This window comes from Camelina sativa, chromosome 7 (genome assembly GCF_030686135.1).
Source record: "Camelina sativa cultivar CO46 ecotype springtype chromosome 7, ASM3068613v1".
Classification (NCBI taxonomy): Eukaryota; Viridiplantae; Streptophyta; class Magnoliopsida; order Brassicales; family Brassicaceae; genus Camelina; species Camelina sativa.
In genome coordinates, this window is record NC_141886.1 from 30,358,232 (window position 1) to 30,374,799 (window position 16,568).

Below are 16,568 nucleotides of genomic sequence, written 5' to 3' on the forward strand. Positions count from 1 at the left end.
CTTTTAGTCTGCATTTTAGTATTTGTAAAACTCTAACATCTTTTCTTCCAAAGGATGAGTCTTGTCTACAATCCCAAGTTAACTTCTGACTCTTTATCTTCCATCACAGCTTTTTCAGTCTCAGCATTGTCTCCATTTGTCTAAACCTCTGACTCTTTATCTTCCGTCACAGCTTTTTCATCATCTTGTTTTTTTTTAATCTTAGCATTTATCTCCATTTTCTTTGGTTAAGACATATCATCATCTTTCGTAACTTCTTGTGTTTTGTTATCTCGAGAATTCTCCTCCTCCTTTGCCACTTAAATGTTGAAACTCATTTCTCCTTTCCCATGTCAGTCCCAATATTCAAGAACACTAATACAAAGTTGCAGCTCTATCCAACCTCATTTGTCAAACCAAACATTAAAATATTACTATTTACTCCATACAAATGTCTCAAAACACACCAGTGGAAAACCACAACTAACTGTTAAAATCACAATCCCACCGTTGAAATTGTAACCAATAGTATCGTGAAGCTCCTCACCAAATCTCAGCTCGATCGGGTAAATTTTGGACTACCAAACACTGTTCCAAGGAGACAACCTCAAATCTGAAGGGTTTTTTGGTTTGGGCAGTTCCAATACCTTCTTAAGTAGGAAGCAACCCACATAACTTCTTGAATATAACTCCGATCGGATTTCCGTTAGTTGGTACGAGCTCATGGCTTGATGGTGATCACGCAAGTATTTTTTTCTTTCTAATCCGATGTCATATCTGGCGCCGACGAGCCTCCAAAGGCATCTTTCCAAACTGCTTTATTTTTTTATTCCTCTTTCTCGTTCTTCTCTTCTCCAGCTCCGATCTACTCCGACTTTGTTCTTCCACCACCACTGTGGCCTGCCACAGTCATAGTAATGACTATCAGATCCACCACCTCCGCAACGTCTCCTTTTCCGTTGATTGTCATCATGTTCGCCGCTTTCCACCTCCATCTCTCGGCACCATCTTTTCTTCTTAATTTTTATCTATTTTTTTATGATCTCTCTTGCTCTCCCATACTCTCTCTCATAACTACCTCTCTTCTTCTCTCTCCTTCTTGTGGCGATGTTAGCGTTCAATTCCAACACTCTCTCTCCCTCCTTGTTGAACGATGTCGGCGATACAAGTGTGTTTACACGATCACACAAACTCTTTTCGTTACACCAATGAAAATAATATTGAATATGCAGTGTTGGTGACCCCATGACTCTCTTTCTATCGATTGGATCAGAATCGCCGATGAAAGCTAATTATAAAGAAGAAGAAATCAAATCATCACAGGAGAACAAATATGTGTCCACCTAGACAAAAAAGCTTATTTGTATTAATGTTTTAATTTCATAGGTTAGTGAATAGTTATTATTAGAATAGAATGATGAGCTGTATTAATTAAAATGTTTTCATTGGTTACCTGTTTTAATTGATGTGTCATCTCCAGAATGCTTCACAATGATGATGTGTCATGCTCTGGAGAGAAACATTCAAGTTTTATTGTATTGATTTAAGAGGTAACGATATATATAACTTTCAACAATGTTGATTGCTTGTAGCTAAATGTAGAACAACAAAATTATAATTATAATTTGAAAACCTAATAAAGAGTAAATCATTGAATAGAAAAGAAGAAACTAAAAAATTTCCTGCAATGAACCACAGACCAAATTTTAGTGTGATATAATTACTAATCTAAAATCCAGTGCCGGTCCGGTGAAATCCGAGGCCCAATACGAAAAAAGAAAAAAGTTTAAGGTTTTTTTCTTTTTAAAAAATAATATTAGCTGATATTTGTTTTGCTAACTATATGGGACCTTCACAAATTTTTATTTATTAACTTTTTTGATTTTGAGACTTTTTTTGCTAATTATGGAGACTTTTTTTGCTAATTATGGAGACTTTTTTTGCTAATTTTGATAATTTTTTCTAATTTTAAAATCTATTTTATTAATTATGTAATATTTTTCAAATTATGTAGCCTTTTAACTAATTTTTGGATTTTTTTGGAGTTTATTATTAGACATTTTAAAAAATGATAAGGCCTTTTTACTAGTTTTGGGGGGTTTTGAGGCCTTATTATTATTTTTTTGAAAAAAAAATCCTGCAAAATGGGCTTCGAAATGTTGAGGTCCAATACAAATGTTTCATCAGAATGGGTGGAGGGCCGGACCTACTAAAATCTATATATTTAACAAAGTGTACAAAATAGTTAGAAACAACAAAATTAGATATTTTGAAAACGAAAATAAAGATATATATATATATACAGTATATATGTGTGTGAATTTAAAAATATACAAATTAACATAAATTAGTAACTTTTTTTTTTTGGACAAACAAATGATTTCATTGGTTCAAATAAAATCAGTACAAAGAGGGGGATAAGCACCCCGAAGTTTAAAGGATTACAAAAATTAGTAACTCTACTATCAAAATTAAGATAATGATCTAATATCATGATAGGAAAAGAAGAACACCGAAAAAGATGGCCATGTAATGTAATGATCAAATTTGTCCACTTTATCAGTTATGGTTAACATAATAACATTCCAAAGTCCAAAGTCCAAACTCGAAACCATCTCCCTCCATATATAGCCATTTATTTCCCTAACCCATTAAAGTACAAAAAAACCATCAATAATATTTTCAACTAAAAAAAAAAGAAGAAAAAATTGGTGATCCAAAATAAAAGATAGAAAAAAGTGGAGAAAGGAGAGCAAAAGTAGAAGCGTGGTTTACTCCAATTGACGGTAAACCCCTCTTGACACTTGACACTTGACACTTGACACCTACAAGCACTTGCCAGTACAACGAAAATACATCGATGGGTGGGAGACTGGTCAAAATGACCGGATTCTCAAATTACTGTTTTATTAAATGATTTTCGTAAAATTTAACATTCAGATTCTGTATAATTGATTCAAATATTATAAAGATTCTAAAACATCATGCATAAAAGTTGTTAAACTGATTTATTTACTTAATTTTAAATGTATCTTTAAATTTCTGTACTAGTGCGTGATGTTCCAATTACTGACTAATTTGAATCCCAATTTGTGCATCATAGCCACACAAAAAAATCTTTCTAAGACTTGGTTTTTGCTCGGTTTCATTTTATTACAAATATCGTTTTTTCATATTTTTTTTTGTTATACAGTTTAAACGATGTTCAGACTCGACTTTCATTCATTCTATTTAAATCGTACTTATTTGACTGAATTACTAGGTCATAATCATATCTTCACTCAAAGGGGCTGCTCAAACAGTCTTATCCTATCTAGAGTTCGAATATAATGTTACAAAAATCCTCCATTGATAAACCCATATGATATGTCTTTGAAGTTGAATGATCCAACCCCATGCCACTTGTAAGGTCATTAAATTTTCAGAAACCTTCGACACAGAAGTAAAAGTTGAATTCTTTGGTCCATACATTTCCAGTTATCAAGAACAGTCTCTCTTTCTAGTAACCACATTCCATTTTTCTTTACAGTGAGAGTAAGATGGTTGATTTAACAAAAAAAAAAAAGAGTATTCTTCTCATTTCAGTTAAATACTAAATCTAGTTATATAGTTTCTAATGAAATACTAAACATACTTAAATTGTTTTTTTTCTCTTTTGTAAATGTAAATATAACTAAATGACATGAGAAAAACGTATAAATCAAAACCATGTCCGTGCGTTCCATAGTACTTATTACTCTAGTAGAGAGAGATGAGAATGACAAAAAATTTCAACGCATTTTGTCTTCTTGCAAAATAGTCCCAAGCTATTCTAAAAGTGGGCTAGTGGAAAGAATGTAGAACCCACTTTTCAAAAGCACATCAAATACTATATAAATCCCTCTATAAGTGAATGAATCACCCAACAAACCCACACAACATTAAATAAGAAAAGAGAGAGAACTTTAAGAGAGGTTAGAGAAATGAAGACGCAACATCTATGGTGGGAAGCTCTTGATCCATTATTGATACAACACGAAGCTCTTGTTGCATTCTTGACTTTTGCAGCGGTTGTGGTTGTGGTTTACTTGTACCGACCATCCTGGTCCGTACGTAATGTTCCCGGTCCAAACGCTATGCCTCTTATTGGTCACTTGCCCTTGATGGCTAAGTATGGTCCTGACGTCTTCTCTGTTCTTGCTAAGCAGTATGGCCCTATTTTCAGGTACCTCTCTCACTTGATTCTGTTTTGAGTACAATTGAGTTTGGAGTTTTAGCCTTTTAGGTTTTCGGTTTTTATGTAATCGAAAAAAATCATTTGTAATTTAGTTTGTTCGGTTTGATGTAGTTTTTGGTTTAGATTCAGTTTGATTTAAAACAAGGAAAACAACTATCTCAAAAAAGTTTTTAATTACCATATTATATGTATCAAAAAAGTTTTTAATTACCATAAAAAAGTTTTGAATCATTTGTACTTTTCAAACATATATAATTATAAATATATTCGGTTAATTTACAAGTTGGAATTGATTCAAAAACACTAAAATTAATCAGTCATTTCTGTTTGATTTTAGGTGAACATTTTGGTTAATACTTGGTTCAGTTTGGTTTATATGGTCATTTCTTATGCTTGCTATTGGCTGATTGATGAACACAACATCAAATGTGGGAAAACTAAAAGTACAGAAAGTTAAAAATTCAACTTAACAAAACAAAAAAAAAAATGCAGATTTCAGATGGGGAGACAACCGCTGATAATAATAGCAGAAGCAGAGCTTTGCAGAGAAGTTGGGATAAAGAAGTTCAAAGATATTGCAAACAGAAGCATTCCTTCTCCAATCTCAGCCTCTCCTCTTCACAAGAAAGGCCTCTTCTTCACTAGGTAGGCACAAACATCCTTTTATTAAAACTATGTGTGCTTCTGTTTCTATAACCACTAATGATGATTCATGGATCTTTGACAGGGACAAGAGATGGTCTAAGATGAGAAACACCATCCTATCTCTATACCAGCCTTCACATTTGACCAGTCTTATCCCCACAATGCACAATTTCATCACTTCTGCTACTCATAATCTTGATTCTAAACCGCGAGATATCGTTTTCTCCAACCTTTTCCTCAAACTAACCACGGATATCATCGGACAAGCTGCTTTTGGAGTTAACTTTGGCCTCTCAGGGAAAAAACCAAGCAAAGATGTAGAGGTGACTGATTTTATAAACCAGCATGTCTACTCTACAACACAGCTTAAGATGGATCTATCTGGATCACTCTCCATCATCTTAGGCTTACTGATTCCGATTCTTCAAGAGCCAGTCAGGCAGGTACTGAAGAGGATACCAGGAACAATGGACTGGATAGTCGAGAAGACTAATGCAAGACTGAGTGGACAGCTTAATGAGATTGTGTCAAAGCGAGCCAAGGATGCAGAAACTGACTCAAAAGACTTCTTGTCATTGATTTTGAAGGCTAGAGAGTCCGATCCTTTCGCCAAAAACATCTTCACGCCAGATTATATTAGTGCTGTGACTTATGAGCATCTTCTTGCTGGCTCTGCAACCACTGCTTTCACATTGTCCTCTGTTCTCTACTTAGTCTCTGGTCATCTTGAAGTTGAGAAACGTCTGCTTCAAGAGATAGACGGGTTCGGAGACCGTGATCTGATCCCGACTGCTCATGACTTGCAATACAAATTTCCATACCTCGATCAGGTGCTATATTAGTAACAAACAAAACCAAGAAGTTGAGTTTCTCAAAGGGTATTAGAATCTTTATGGATGTTTTACTTTTCCCTCCTTTGTAGGTCATCAAAGAGGCTATGAGATTCTACATGGTTTCCCCTTTGGTTGCAAGGGAAACTGCAAGGGAAGTTGAGATAGGAGGTTACCAACTCCCTAAGGTATATTCATCAAACCACTTATAGTCAGCACCTATACTTTGTTACTTACCTTCTTGTTGTTTCTTAGGGTACATGGGTTTGGTTGGCGCTAGGAGTTCTAGCAAAGGACCCCAAAAACTTTCCAGAGCCGGAGAAGTTCAGGCCGGAAAGATTTGATCCGAATGGGGAAGAGGAGAAACTTAGGCATCCATACGCTTTCATCCCATTTGGCATCGGTCCACGAGCCTGTGTTGGACAGAGATTTGCACTGCAGGAGATCAAACTCACCTTGCTTCATCTCTACCGTAATTACATTTTCAGACATTCACCAGAAATGGAGAAACCACTGCAGCTTGATTATGGCATAATCCTCAGCTTCAAGAATGGTGTTAAGCTCAGAGCTATCAAAAGATTCTGATTCTTGAAACTTTTAAGTGATGATGATAAACTTTAAAAGTTTCATAATGAAATAAAGCGAAACTGCAATTTTTATATTTAAATTCAAAACTCCAATGTAGTTTCATTAGGAAAAAGAACAATTAACATACACAGAGATATCTCACAACACAAGACAACAACAAGCTGTTGAAACTTCCATCAAACAAGTGACATGAACCTAAGAAGGTCACTTCACCCTCTCTGCTTCTCGAATCGAGTAGGAACACCGAGTGGTTTGGAGAAACTAACGTAGGAAGGATCTGAGGCAGGACTAGTCTTCAATTCACCAGTAAACAATCCAGAGTTCTTCATAAACTGAAACTCATCCATGGATTGCCTAAGAACACGGTTAGTTCTTCGCTTAGCCTTTGTTGATTCAGTCAAGCTCATGTAACTAGGCTTGTTCTTGTTGTTTGCTTGACTGCTAGAGTTGTCCGAAACAAGGCCAGTGGTTCCAGAAACAGGTGTGGTTGAAGTGCAGATCGATGATGAACCAGAGCTCTCATTAAACTCATAACCAGGACTTGAAGACATCATATGAGGAGGAGGCTTTGCAGACACACGAGTGGTCATATTGTTTCTTCTGACTTTAACAACATCCGCGGTTTCAGGTGATTTCAAATGCTTAGGAAGAGGCGTGGCAGAGGCATCTGCAGTGTCCATAAGTCTAGTCTCCCATGGCCTAGCAGCCATCCAACGCTCCAACCAACTCCATCCCCAACTATTTTTATCAAACTCTTGGCTTTTCAGATATGAGATTGAACTGTTTGACTTAAGATTTGAACTAGGAGTTGCCCTCCATTGCTGCTCAAAACAGGAATTTCGATTCAGAGATGAACTTACACAAGATGCTTAGTGTGGACAGAGTTAGTTTTACCTTTTGAGCAAGAGCATAAGCCAATGCACGCTCCCTCTTAAAGGCACCTTCCTGTCTCTGTTGCAACTTCGTCTTTATATCATCTACAGTGCCTTTCCTATCACACCACCCTTCCTGAGAGTATTAACAAATGTCAAAACAAGAAACAATCTTGACATGAATTAAACCAGTGGACCACAGAAAAAAAAAAGGCAAGAACCTCGACTTCTTTCAAAAGATCAGATTTGGTCCTGTGTTCATCTAAAAGCTTTTGAACAGCTTGTCCTTCAACAGTCATCCTCACACGACGAGCTCTAACACGAGCCTGAACTCTCACCAAAGCTTGCATGCACCTTAATGTTACAGCTGCTTGTTTCCTCACTTGTCTCCCTCTCACTAAAGCTTGCAACCTAACTATCCCTTTCAATGCCCTCAACGCTCTTCTCGCCTAATTTAACAACCAAATTCAAAATCAAGTATGAAAAATAAAAAAAGCCCTCAGATTTGTTTACTCAGCTCAATTCAATTCATGAAAAAACTCACCAAGAATCCACGGAAAGCGGTTTGGATTCTGATAGCAGCCCATTCTTGTCTGACAGCTTTGAAATCTTTAGGAGGAGCTCTGAGAACAGTTGCAACAGCTGCAGAGTAAACAGTTGAAGAATCAAGACCTTCTGATTCAGACCGATGTCTTCCTCTAAAACCTTTCCATGAATCCACTGAAGTAGTCCTCCATAGCTTCCATTTCTTGTTCTTCCCATTACCCTTTTCCTGCAAAACAGAGTACTCTCTGTTAAGCTTTAACCTTTGAATGAGACAAAACAAAAAATAAAGCTAAGAAATTGAAGTAAGCCACTTACGATTTCATCCTTCTCTGGCTTCTTGAGACCAATAATAGACTTAACCCATCTCCCTGAAGCACCCATTGATGTATAGAAAAAAAAAAGTTAAAGTTTCGATCTTTATGGCTCGAATTCGTAGACAAATCTGAGGTTTTTCTTTTCTTTTCTTCAGGTATGTAGAAAGCTTGAGAGTGAGAGAGAGAGAGAAAGAGAGAGTGTATAGGAGAACGTGAAGATGTGGTGGTAATGGAGGGAGTGGAGGGTTAAAGAGACGTTTTTGAAATTTGAACAAACCAAAGCAAAGAACCAAATATTTGGACCAAATAATAAAATATTATAAAGTTTGCTCGAGTCTTTAGGCTTTTGTCTCTCGTTTGTGTTTTCGTAGTTAGGGTCTGAATGGTAACTGTGGTCGGGGCGGACAAATCCGTCTGCGGACCAGACCGCCCAGTTTTAAGTGTGGACAATAGACCGCAGCGGTCCAACTCTATTTGTAAAAAAAACGGTTCGCAGTTAGTCCGCTGCGGTTTTGTTTCTGTTTTTTGTAGACCGCACCATTGTGGACTACACATGATGAATGGTAAATAAAAAGCGGTCTGATCCGCAGATAGATTTGTCCGCCCCAACCGCTGCAACCATTCACACCCTTATTTTACATACACAAACAACTGTGTCTGTGTCCTTCTCAGAGTTACGGGCATGTAAAAGAAACCATGAAAAGGCACAATAAATTAACTGTATATATATATATATATATTATTATTATTATTATTATTATATAGAGATTAGGCTTTTTGTTCTTTTTATCTTTTTACAGGACTCACTCATGTAATAATGTAATGCCTTGTTTTGTTTTATTATTCTTATATCACTGGATTCGAAATTTAAACTCCCCAAAATGTTGCAATCAGATTTACGAAACTCATCCTCTCTTTCAAAAGCTATATATGCCCTTTTGGATTTTGTGATTTCTACTAATTAGACCTATCACTTGTCTAATTAACCTCTCTAACCAAAAAAAAAATTAACCTCTCTAACAGAACTTATAGTATTATATAGAAAAAAAAATTATTTAAACTTTTCTTGAAAAAAACAGAATCGTAATTATAATTAAGTTTAAGATTTTTTCCTACGACTAAGTTATATGCCTAATATCCACTCCATCCATATTATGTTATGATTTAAACGAAATTTTTTAATTACAGATTAAATATGTTTTTATTTTTCTACGCAAATTTTTTTTTTTTTATGACCATTTGAATTATGCAGATATTCTTTTGATAAAATTTTTTTGTTTACCAACTCTAAAAGAAGAAGCCCGAGTGAATAAGAAGTCATAACAAAAAAATATTTGGGAGAATAGAACATCTTATCTTAAGATCAAAGTCGCTAGACATTTGACCAACTTAAGCCCATCCAAAATATGTGTTGCTCTTTAATTTTACAATTTATATTGCTGTTTTTGGTAAGTTACATACAATACTTTTATTCTTAGTTTTTCAATCTAGTATATACCATAATTAATTTCCAAACATTGTCGCGGTCGGACAGTTTTGATCAATGGTTATTGGCCCAGATTATAAAAACACAGTTCAGACTTCAGAGAAATAGCCCATGTGTCAGATCTTTTCTTCTCGAACTTTAATTTAAAAAGCAGTTTGAAATTGAAAACTTCGACAGGCTTCCTAGACTGGGTTGGTTTTGAGTCAAAGGCACGCATGCTTCACTTAATGCAAGTGCAAAAGATAGAAGATTACTGCATCCGTTTTAAAATATAGGATGTTTTAGTGAAAACACGCATGTTAAAAAATAATTACTTTAAAAAAGTTTAATCAATCATAAACAAGTCTAGATAATATAAAATATAAATTTAATCTAAAAGTTGCATAGAAAATTGAAAACATCTTATATTATGAAACAAAAATACTTCTCTAAACATTATATATTATGAAACGGAGGGAGTAGTATTTTATAACTGCAAACCATAATTAATTTAATTAATTATGTACCGCAATATAGTACGATTTTGAAATATACTCCATCCACAATTCCGTAGATCCTCATTCTCGAAACTCGAGAGTTGTGTTTGGTTTTATTGTTCATTTGTGTGTGTTTTTCTTAAACTATATCACTGGAAAAAGGTAATTTGTTTTGTTTTTTTAAACGTTCATTTTTGGTTTAATGTTAATTTATAAAATCTAGAATTGTTCACCAAATAGTTAGTCTTCCTAACTACATCAGTTCGACAGGTACTTTCACATCCTGGTGCAATGATTAGGCCTATAAAGCTACTAGACATATAAAACTAAAACAGTCTTTAAGTGGGCAACTACTTTTGTGTTGTCTTTTTTTCTTTTTCTTAGTAACTGTAGTAGCATTTATACCCTCTAATATGGGTCTTATTTAAATCTATGTTTTTGTTACGTGGTCTTATCGTTGTTCTCTACAGAATAATGTTATTCTTTAATATATTTAGTAACCAATTAAATTATAGTAATAAGTGAGTTTTTCTATTCAGACCTTAAGAAAACCCTAAAGAAGAATTAGATTCTCTATAGGACTATAAGGGGTGTTATTGGATGAGGAATTTTAATGGATTTCACTTAGTAGTGGATTTTAGAATTCAATAGATTTCTAATGCATTAACGTGGATTTGTTGGCATTCTTAGTGGATTTGAATGGCATTCTAGTGGACTTTATTATTTTTGAAGTTAAAGAAAAAAAAAAATTTACCCATAATTATGTTGTTATCGAAACACCAAGGTAAATAAATTGAATTAACCGATTAGATTCCCTGCACGAAACTGAACTGAAGTAACCCATTTGCAGGCCTCAGATGCTTTTCATTGTTATCTCATTTGTACCATAAATTATACCAACATGAAAATATGAGAAACTGTATTTCCCAAAATATTTAGAACCAACAACTTACCGTGGGACAAGGGAGAAGACATACCCTGCAATGGCTCTAAGAAGCACTGCATTTGATTCACTTTAATCTCAGGATGCTCTGAAGCCATTGTTGTGCCTCTTTTCCTCTACAACATTGATCCCTGCATCCAAAGAAATTGATAGATGGGATCTGTAAGAAATAAAGTCTGATAATTGATAGATGGGATTTGTAACTCCTTTCTATTACAAATTTGATATCCTTCCTGCAAATCCAATCAGAGTATAGAGGAAAGACAAGCATATGGTATGATATCATACTCAACGCTTAAGCAAAAGACTCTTCAACACCCTTTGACTTCAGCTCCTCTCTGCTTTCTCAATGAATCCAGCCACATGAGAGTACAATTACAAGGGCTGATATTAATATTTGGTTTATGTAACTCTGATTTTGTCAGTTTCTGTTACTCTGATTTTGTTATTTACAAACCGAGTGTCTCACTAAAACAGAACAACAAAGTAAACGCTTGTTCTGTTCTGTGAAAGAGGAAGAAGCTTTTGCTTCTAACAAAATCTAACGGAGCATTGAGAAAGAGAAGAACAAGAGGAACCTTGATTTTCCTGATGAGGTAAGGAGTGATGTCTCTTGCATTGTACAGTTTCGGATGCCATTTTCCCTCAGACCAATCGACATGTGTGACCGACGTTGCGATTTCTAACCGGCATTGGCTAAGCTCACCAAGCTAGAAGAAGAACTCATAGCTTCTTTCTCTCCTCATAATCTGTGCTGCTTCTAGTGATACTCGAAACACAACTTCTTCTGCATCTAAAGACATGCACTTGGTAGTTTGTAATTTGCTGGTGCCATTTCCAGCGCTTGAACTTGCTGTAATAATCAGCAACTGAACTGGATTTTAGAAAAAGGTAAGTCTCGGAAGCATCGCGAGATAGTCGATTCGGTGAACACGAGGATGTCGACGACGACGAAATTACCAGATGTTATTGATTTCATCGGAGAAGTTTTATGAAAAATCTGAGAGAGATGAAATACTTCAAAATTTGTTAAGATTGTGTTTGTTTGTGTTTTGGATTTAAAATACATCAAAATCTATAGTGAAACAAAATCCATTGGAAATTGAATAACAACGATTTTACAAGTGCTTTAAAATCATCCAACAAATTTTTGATCCAATAAGAGCAGATTTTATTATATTTTTTTAAATACCTAATTGAATAACGCTGGATTTTGAAATACACTCAACTCCATTAACATACAAGATTGAATAACACCCCCTAAATATATGTTTTTAGCCGGCATATCATATTATCATAAAAACATCCCAAATGAATTTCAGAATGATAACACATATAGAATAAATGCATAGGCTAGGGGAGAGAATTCTAATCACCTAATTCAGGAAGTCGTTCATCAAAAAATCTCTACTTAATTATATTACTTAAAAGATGTTAGGGTTCATGTAAATTACACTTACACATCCGCAATATTTATATTTGAGCTGCTGCCAAGCTTGTTCCCCAATTCGTGCTTATAATAAAATCTCAAAGGGATCCCTATCCACGTTTTTGTTCACAATCAAATAGGTGGTTTAAAAGACCACACGAGCCCATGAAAAGTCAAGTCAAGTCTCTTAGATGGGGATGCATTATTGAATGAAAAACAATTATGTTTTCTTTTATTTTTGTTTTTTTGTTTATAAAAAACCCTTAAAAGATGAGAGGAGGATTTTGTTGTTGAAACCCTTACACGTTTTTCTTGACCAAAAACTCGCGCATTTTTTTGTTTCTCTTAACTTTTTAAAATAAATGATCAATTTTTCAGATGGAAAATTATTCAATATTTTTTAACAAAATTTATTCGAGGTTACAAATCCAACACTTGTACACTACTAATACAAAAAGTTGTTTATGATTCACCTAATGAATACACAGCCTATGGATTCACTTAAACCAGTAGTTACAATGCACCCATCTAAAAGGGACAAAACACCCAAAGGGACTTACAAAAAACCTTCTATGACATGAATTAAAGAACAAAGATGAGAGAATGGTGAACCGTTTTCTCACACCTTACTAGCTTACAGGTCATAACATTCACTTCCTGGTGAATTAAGTTAAGAGCAAAAGGCCTAACAGTTTACTTGAACTCGAGGGCTTGGGATTCCCATGTATGCTAAGCGTGGAGAGACTCTTACTCTAGGACTAGGCCTTGGAGAAGGAATTGGACCGTAGGGTGATGGAAAACGTGCAGAACCAGGCGAAATCCGAGGAGACAAACTGACTTGTTCGAACGCTTGTGACTGAAGCTCCATTGGATAATCTCTGACACACCCAATTCTTGGACCAACCCCACTATTCCATTTGCAAGACAACCTCTTTGCAAGCTCAAACACCGGTCTTTCTCTCTCTTTCTCTTCTTCTTGTTCCTCTGTAATGATGGTTTCTGCTGGTTTGTTCTCTGCTTCCTTTTCTTTCGATTCTTCTTCTTCGTAGCCACTGGAATTGAATGACGAGTATTCCTCGTTCACAGAGCATCTCTGCATTCAGATTAAGATAATTGAGTACACACCATTTTTTTCATGTTTAGCATATGTATGCAACAAATAATTATTTTCCTTACCTTAACATTGGTGAGATCAACATTGTTCTCTTCCAGGAAACTTATGAATTCCTTGAAGTTGTCTTCCGTTGGGAGATAGTGTCCACTGTATGGCCATATAGCCTGAGCAAAAATGTGTTTTGTTAGCTCCTCAACATAAAGGCTAAGCGATTCAAGATAGGAAGCAAACTGAATAGGAACACACCTCTAGGATCCCATCGCGGGCGACCAATCTTCCTGCAGCAGTTGTGGCACCTCCAGACAAGAAACTGGAGTGTTGGAAACGACCTTTCTTCTTCTGCCCTACGTATAAGGTTCTAGTGGTGCTAAGTACAAAAATCGACTTCGATTCCTCTGTTGAGTTGATCAGAGTCATGCTTTGTTTATTCATTAGTTTCCCATCTTCTACTATCACTTCGTATGCTTCTCTCTCCAGCTGCAGGTTGAAGAACACAAACGTTTATGAGTAAGAAGAAGGTAAGTAAATGCTAGACATGGACTTTTTGCAGGTGAAACCAAAAAAGACTCACCGGTCCAAGATACTTAATGCACTGTTTTTGCAAAACACTTCTTGGGTGGTGTTCAAGATTCACATCTTTTCCATCGCCAATGTCCAACCTTCAGTTATAAATAGGTGGAAACAAAGTTTAGAACAGATTCATTCGTCAAAAATAAATAAAGAAGGTCATCAGACTGACCAGTAGAAGAATGGTTGTGCGCTCATGCTTGCTGACCAGACATCGTAATAGAAGTGCAAGTTGTGGCCATAACGATGTCGTGGGTCAATCTGTAAATACAGAAAAGACTCAAAGTTGGATTAAATCCACAAAACAGGAAGATTTTTTTCTATGCTCAAAGCAAATATGGGAACTTACAGCTTCGAGCCAATGCTGAAGAGCTAACTTCTGAGCTTTTTCATCTTTTGACAATCCTTTTCCAACCTAAATGACATACAAAGGTAGGATTCACATCAGTCTTCATTGCAAAGAGAGATAAAAGTTTATGACTCTAAACATAGATAATATAACTTGTGGAAATGGTGTCAAACCTTAGCAGCTCGTGTTCTAGCTCGTGCCCACTTCGAAACAGCGGTTTCATGTTTCTCTTCTCCAAAGAAGGAAACCGAGCTCAAGTTCAGAGCTGCAGCATCCAGAGTCTTCCACCTAAGAAACATTTGAAGAAACAAAACAGATTAGTGTCAACAAGTTGAAACTCCATTACTAGCAAAGCAGATAGACAGATAGAGGATTATCAAGTGACTCACCAGAGCTCCTCAACCACAACAGCGCAATCTGCTAGGTTCCTTCTTGTCCGGTAACTCTTGTACACCTTCTGTAGCGTAGTTGCAGCTGCGTCAAGCTCTGTGACAGGTCTAGGGGAGAAGAACACAAAAGGCTTAGGTGGAGTAATCGTGGGTATTGTTATTTGGATTCTCTCGCAATTTCTTCCGTTCAAACTGTTACGAGCAGGCTTCTTGGTTTCGACAATCTGCTCATCAGCCTTGTTGTTCATCGGTTCAGCCGTGACTTCTGTTGGATTCTCCCAGCTGTTAAAGCTCAAAGACCGCTCCATACCGGTCTTAGCTGACTTTTCCGGCGGCTTCTCACTCTTGAAACTGTTGGTTCTTGATGTCAAGACTCCTTCTTTCAGTTTGAAGCTAAAAGATCTGGTTTCAAGAAAACTCTCGACAGGGTTCTTGAAACTGAGGAACTGGGTCGTCACGACTTCTTTCCAAGCAGACAAGAGCAAGGAAAGAGAAAGCCCCATGATAAAAACAAACAAGAATATATAATCTCTTCAAGTTGTTTGCTCCCAAAATATACCAATATACAAATCCCCTGCAACACACATCAAATTCAGATCAATATCAAAAACGTTGACAAACGAATCTTTTCTCTAAACAACTATCACTAATATATTCATTTTTTTTAACTGAGTCATTGCTATCATCACCAAACCCAACTACTGTAGGCCGACGCTAAATAAAACCGTTCTCATTCAGACATTTCGACAAAAACATTGACAGCATCTGAAATTATTCAAATAAAGGTGTAAACTTTATGATTTTATCCAGCTTCTATGATCGACCCATGTAAGAATCAGAGACATACCTCAAGTTTGCAGAGTAGCAACACCAAGAAAGACTTAAAAAAGGTCAAGTCTTTATTATATCTATTCTTGTCTAGAAAGAGGAATTAGAAACTGAAATACAATAACAAAGAGGGAGATAGCACAATATATATATACACAGCTGAATAAATGTATAGTGGTGTGTGTCTGTGTAGTTGACGAGTATTGAATGGGGTAAAAATATGTAAAAAGAAGTCTTCTTTCAACAAAAATCGTTGAATATGACACAACAATAAACATAATGTAATACATAATGTAATAGTGAAGATTCAAAGATGGTGTGTCTGAAAAAGAAAAATATATTAGTTTTAAAATGATATATACAGACAAAGTAAACAACATACATTAGTGTGCACTGTGCAATAGAAAACTCAACAGTGTGGAAGGGAGGGAACCCACAGGAGAGGAGGAGACGCTCGGTAATAAGAAGGTAGCTTCACCGAAACTTATTAATTCAGTAAAGGACAATTTGCTTTTTATTTCAGTAGGGTCATTAAGTACGTACGTTTTTCCAAGCAATTCTTATCTACAACTACAATGAAATGATGAAAAATATATTAATGCAGAAATTGTGGACACTAATGATATATATGTATATTACCTTTAAGTGTTGAGGAAGCATAATATTTATTAAACTAACTCTTTATATAAAAAGTTTTAATTCAGGTTCAATGTGTTTTAAAATAATCAAGGGGGAATTTCAAAATATCATTTTTGCAATACCATTTTTAAAAATACTCCCTCTTTCAAACTTTAACAAAAAAGTCATTAAAAATTTGCGAATTTTCAAAATTTGTGTGTAACTTTATAAATATATACACAAATTACTTTTATATGCGTGTAAATTTTTTTTTATATATTTTATAAATACAATATAAATACCTTTTAAAAACTGTTTAAAATTTCCTAAAAACTTTGTAAACTTATTAAAAACTTTGCAAAAACATTTCAAAATGTTT

General features: G+C 35.4%; 3 protein-coding genes across 3 annotated transcripts; 1 reads left to right on the top strand and 2 right to left on the bottom strand.

The window, feature by feature from the left end:
• The first annotated feature begins 3,875 nt into the window (after positions 1–3,875).
• On the top strand, positions 3,876–6,337 carry LOC104703146 (cytochrome P450 711A1). The gene is made up of 5 exons (XM_010419097.3): positions 3,876–4,183; positions 4,688–4,840; positions 4,923–5,670; positions 5,763–5,858; positions 5,926–6,337. The coding sequence occupies exons 1-5, from the start codon at positions 3,942–3,944 to the stop codon at positions 6,253–6,255; spliced, it is 1,569 nt and encodes a 522-aa protein (XP_010417399.1). The 5' UTR covers positions 3,876–3,941; the 3' UTR covers positions 6,256–6,337.
• On the bottom strand, positions 6,303–8,281 carry LOC104703145 (protein IQ-DOMAIN 6-like). Its single transcript, XM_010419096.3, has 5 exons — positions 7,992–8,281; positions 7,675–7,902; positions 7,352–7,579; positions 7,153–7,266; positions 6,303–7,079 (listed from the first exon to the last, which is right to left on the bottom strand). Exons 1-5 carry the CDS (start codon positions 8,055–8,057, stop codon positions 6,468–6,470), a joined length of 1,248 nt encoding a protein of 415 aa, XP_010417398.1. The 5' UTR covers positions 8,058–8,281; the 3' UTR covers positions 6,303–6,467.
• A 4,413-nt stretch (positions 8,282–12,694) lies between these two features.
• Positions 12,695–16,075, bottom strand: LOC104703147 (IQ domain-containing protein IQM4). The gene is made up of 9 exons (XM_010419099.3): positions 15,591–16,075; positions 14,744–15,317; positions 14,528–14,642; positions 14,355–14,420; positions 14,178–14,266; positions 14,010–14,097; positions 13,685–13,915; positions 13,501–13,602; positions 12,695–13,417 (listed from the first exon to the last, which is right to left on the bottom strand). The coding sequence occupies exons 2-9, from the start codon at positions 15,244–15,246 to the stop codon at positions 13,010–13,012; spliced, it is 1,602 nt and encodes a 533-aa protein (XP_010417401.1). The 5' UTR covers positions 15,247–15,317; positions 15,591–16,075; the 3' UTR covers positions 12,695–13,009.
• Between the last annotated feature and the right edge of the window lie 493 nt (positions 16,076–16,568).

Excerpts from the sequence above, each read along its gene's own strand:
- LOC104703146 (XM_010419097.3), top strand. The coding sequence starts at position 3,942 with ATGAAGACGCAACATCTATGGTGGGAAGCTCTTGATCCATTATTGATA. Across the intron at positions 4,841-4,922 it reads AAAGGCCTCTTCTTCACTAG|GGACAAGAGATGGTCTAAGA; the intron begins GTAGGCACAAAC and ends GATCTTTGACAG. Across the intron at positions 5,671-5,762 it reads AATTTCCATACCTCGATCAG|GTCATCAAAGAGGCTATGAG; the intron begins GTGCTATATTAG and ends CCTCCTTTGTAG.
- LOC104703145 (XM_010419096.3), bottom strand. The coding sequence starts at position 8,057 with ATGGGTGCTTCAGGGAGATGGGTTAAGTCTATTATTGGTCTCAAGAAG. Across the intron at positions 7,580-7,674 it reads CCGCTTTCCGTGGATTCTTG|GCGAGAAGAGCGTTGAGGGC; the intron begins GTGAGTTTTTTC and ends TTGTTAAATTAG. Across the intron at positions 7,080-7,152 it reads CTTATGCTCTTGCTCAAAAG|CAATGGAGGGCAACTCCTAG; the intron begins GTAAAACTAACT and ends TGTTTTGAGCAG.
- LOC104703147 (XM_010419099.3), bottom strand. The coding sequence starts at position 15,246 with ATGGGGCTTTCTCTTTCCTTGCTCTTGTCTGCTTGGAAAGAAGTCGTG. Across the intron at positions 13,916-14,009 it reads GCATTAAGTATCTTGGACCG|CTGGAGAGAGAAGCATACGA; the intron begins GTGAGTCTTTTT and ends TTCAACCTGCAG. Across the intron at positions 13,418-13,500 it reads TTGATCTCACCAATGTTAAG|AGATGCTCTGTGAACGAGGA; the intron begins GTAAGGAAAATA and ends ATCTGAATGCAG.